The sequence below is a fragment of the Acinonyx jubatus genome, chromosome B3 (genome assembly GCF_027475565.1).
Source record: "Acinonyx jubatus isolate Ajub_Pintada_27869175 chromosome B3, VMU_Ajub_asm_v1.0, whole genome shotgun sequence".
In the NCBI taxonomy this organism is placed as follows: Eukaryota; Metazoa; Chordata; class Mammalia; order Carnivora; family Felidae; genus Acinonyx; species Acinonyx jubatus.
In genome coordinates, this window is record NC_069386.1 from 105,781,248 (window position 1) to 105,784,270 (window position 3,023).

General features: G+C 55.0%; 1 protein-coding gene across 1 annotated transcript; it reads right to left on the bottom strand.

Annotated features, from left to right (window-relative positions):
- Positions 1–517: 517 nt before the first annotated feature.
- On the bottom strand, positions 518–2,773 carry TMEM30B (transmembrane protein 30B). Its single transcript, XM_027065865.2, has one exon. The coding sequence runs from the start codon at positions 2,554–2,556 to the stop codon at positions 1,495–1,497; it is 1,062 nt and encodes a 353-aa protein (XP_026921666.1). The 5' UTR covers positions 2,557–2,773; the 3' UTR covers positions 518–1,494.
- Between the last annotated feature and the right edge of the window lie 250 nt (positions 2,774–3,023).

A 3,023-nucleotide genomic window follows, 5' to 3' on the forward strand; every position in this document is an offset into this window, starting at 1 on the left:
AAATAATCGTTTACTTTCAGGAAATAAACTGGTTAAGATGATATCACTAAGGAGTTTTTGTTTTGCTATAAAAAGGTGTTTTTTTTTTAAATCTATAGCTTAGAATAACTTTCTATACATTAGGATAATTTTAGAGTAGTCAGACTTTAAAATTATCTTGAAGTTTCAAATAATTCTTAAGATTCTAGATAACATATAGGACTATATTCCTTAGCATTCCTTTAAACCATTACTACAAACAAACATGCTTCACTTGAGAACATAGATTAAAAAGTTTTTTTCTTAGACTCCAGGGAAAATATATGCATGAAGGAAAACTTTTTTTCTCTAAGCATAAAAAATAATTTAGATGATGAAGAGGACCAAGTCAGGAGTCAGGAGACACAGGTATGACTTTAGGGAAATCATTTTCCCTCTAAGACCCCTTCCATGCATCTGATTCTAAGTTTAAAACATTCACTCCAAGCTATACAAAGTGACCTGGCATTTTCAAGTTTCTACACAGTACTTGGCAAAGTGTTTGGTTTTGTTTTGTTTTTTTCACTTTAACCCTCCAATATTAAATAAATTGATACAAACCCTGTTTTGCAAATCTTTATGCCAGATTTCTAGAGATAGCAAGTTATTTTTCACTCATTCCACAACTTATGGAGTGTTTTCCATATTGAAGGCACGATTGTAGACCAAACTTGCAACATTATGATTGTTACAGCCCCTGGGAACAAATGACTACCTGAAAAGCTGGGCTCACATGACTGCTTCAGGCCCAACCTCAGACACATGAGAAAACAGGGAAACAGCCAGTATTCTACTTGCTCCCTGGTTCAGGGCAGTGATTCCAGAATTTGAGGGAATACAGGCGGGATCTCCAGACAGGCTTATTAAAATACAGCTTTAGGAGGTGCACTCCTGCGTGTGTCAGCATCTGGGGATAGTGCTTCCTAATCTGTCTACATTTTTCACAAATATATTCTTTCCCACCCCTCCACACCTCTGGAAGTTATTTGAGGGCTTTACTCTCTCCTCCAGCCCCCCCTCCCCGCAAGAAAACCACTGTGTTGTAGTGATAAAAGAGTCAGAGTCAGGAGCCAACGAGTGGCTACGTGACCTTGAATAAGTTATTTAACGTCTCTAGGTCTCAGTCTTCTCATCAGATAGAAGTTGAACAAGGAATCTCCACCGTCCCTTCCATGCTCAGATGCCGAAGACTTTAAGAACCTAACACACACACACACACACACACACACACACACACACACACACACACACACAAGAACCTAACAGGTCAACTTGGGAAATCGTGAAGATGGGGAGAATTTGTTATGATCGTCTCATTCTGCCATCCAAACACCCCAGCAAGTGGGTATACTTCCTCCCTCTGGTCCCCTCATCACAACAGGAGGAAAAGTGAGGAGAGAGGTTGGAATTGGGATTGGAATCGAGGGGGAGAAGCCTACGAAGCCTGCCAGAGTTTTGTTTGGCAAGTAGCCGGAATCATTCTTCGTCCTCCTCCTCGTCGTTCTGGTCCTGGTAGCGAATGTAGACCACCAGCATGACAAAGCCCATGAGGATGCACAGGGAGCCCACGACCAGGTAGGCGATGCCCAGGAAGGGATTCTTGCCGCCCATCCACGAGATGTTGCTGAAGACGAGGAGCTTGTGGCCGCCGAAGGCTCGCACCGGGTAGTTATAGGTGATGTTGACGAGGTAGGCGCCGCGCGGCAGCCCGGCCGAGTAGTTGCCCTGGCGGATGCGCGCGTACAGCTTGCGGAACGTGGGCAGCGCCGCCGTGCGCATCCACACCACGAAGTCCTGGTTGATGAAGCCGGTGTTGTTCGGGTCGGGGCTCAGCTCGTAGACCGGCCTGTGCCAGTTGGGCGGGGGCGCGGTGCCGTGGAAAGCCAGCGCCAGACTGCCGTTCACCAGCGGCGGGTTGCGGAACTTGACGTGGCAGTCGGTCCACCAGGCGATGCCGGTGCGATCGAGCGGCACCTCGACGTAGGGCTCGCCGGGCCGGCGCTGGTGCCACAGCGAGAAGGTGTCGTTGAAGAGGCTGTTGGCGATGGCGCCGCAGGGCGCGATGGGCAGGCCGGTGGCGCTGCGCTGGTAGGGGGCGCACTCGTTGGCCGGGTGGCGCAGCGCGCTGGGCAGCCCGCTCAGCTGCGAGTCGTCGCGGGACACTCCGTAGCGCCGGTTATTTTGGTAGAAATTGGTCAGCTCGTAGTAGAGGTACACGGGGCCCGGGAAGAGCTCGGGCAGCGAGAAGTACCAGGCGCACGAGCAGCGAAGCGGCGGTGCGCGGCCCTGGTCGGCCAGGGCGCACGCCGAGCAGTTGCCGGTGCCCGGGTTGCCCGTGTAGTCGTACTCCAGCTCCTTGATGCCATTGGAGGAGTAGAAGAGGCCCAGGCCCAGGCCGATGAAGGCCAGGCCCGCGCAGAAGAAGAGCGGCAGCGCGATGCTGGCCGACAGCAGCGGCTGCCAGGCGGGGAGGCGCTGCTGCGTGAACGCAGTGTTGTCGGGCTGGTGGGCGCCCGGGGCCGTGGCGCTCCAGGTCATGGCGGCCGCGCCGGGACGGACGCGCGGACGGGCGGAGTGCCGCTAGGAGGTGGCCAGCGGGGGCGCCGCCCCAGCGCGCAGGGCGAGCCCGGGGGCCGCTCCCGGCCGAGGTTTCCGCCGGCTTCGGGGAGGGTGGGGGCCGGCCCCGCCTCCGGCCCCCGCACAGGTGAATCTCGGTGTTCTTCGTGTGGTGACCCGACCCCTCAGTTCCGCCTGGGCCCAGGTGATCCCGGCCGGTTCCGCCCCTGCCGGTAATCGGCAGCCGCGCGCCCCGCCTCTTCGGAGGTGAGCCGTGCGGGCGTTGGTCTCCACACCTGGCGGGTCCTCGGCTCGGGTTTCCTCTCCATCTGGGTGGGTCCGGCCGCCAGCTCCTCCTCGCCGACGTGAGTGGCGGCCCCAGGCTGCCTCTCGGCGGCTCCTACCTGGCTCAGGTACCACCTTCGCTTCCGCCTTCCAAGTGACTAGGC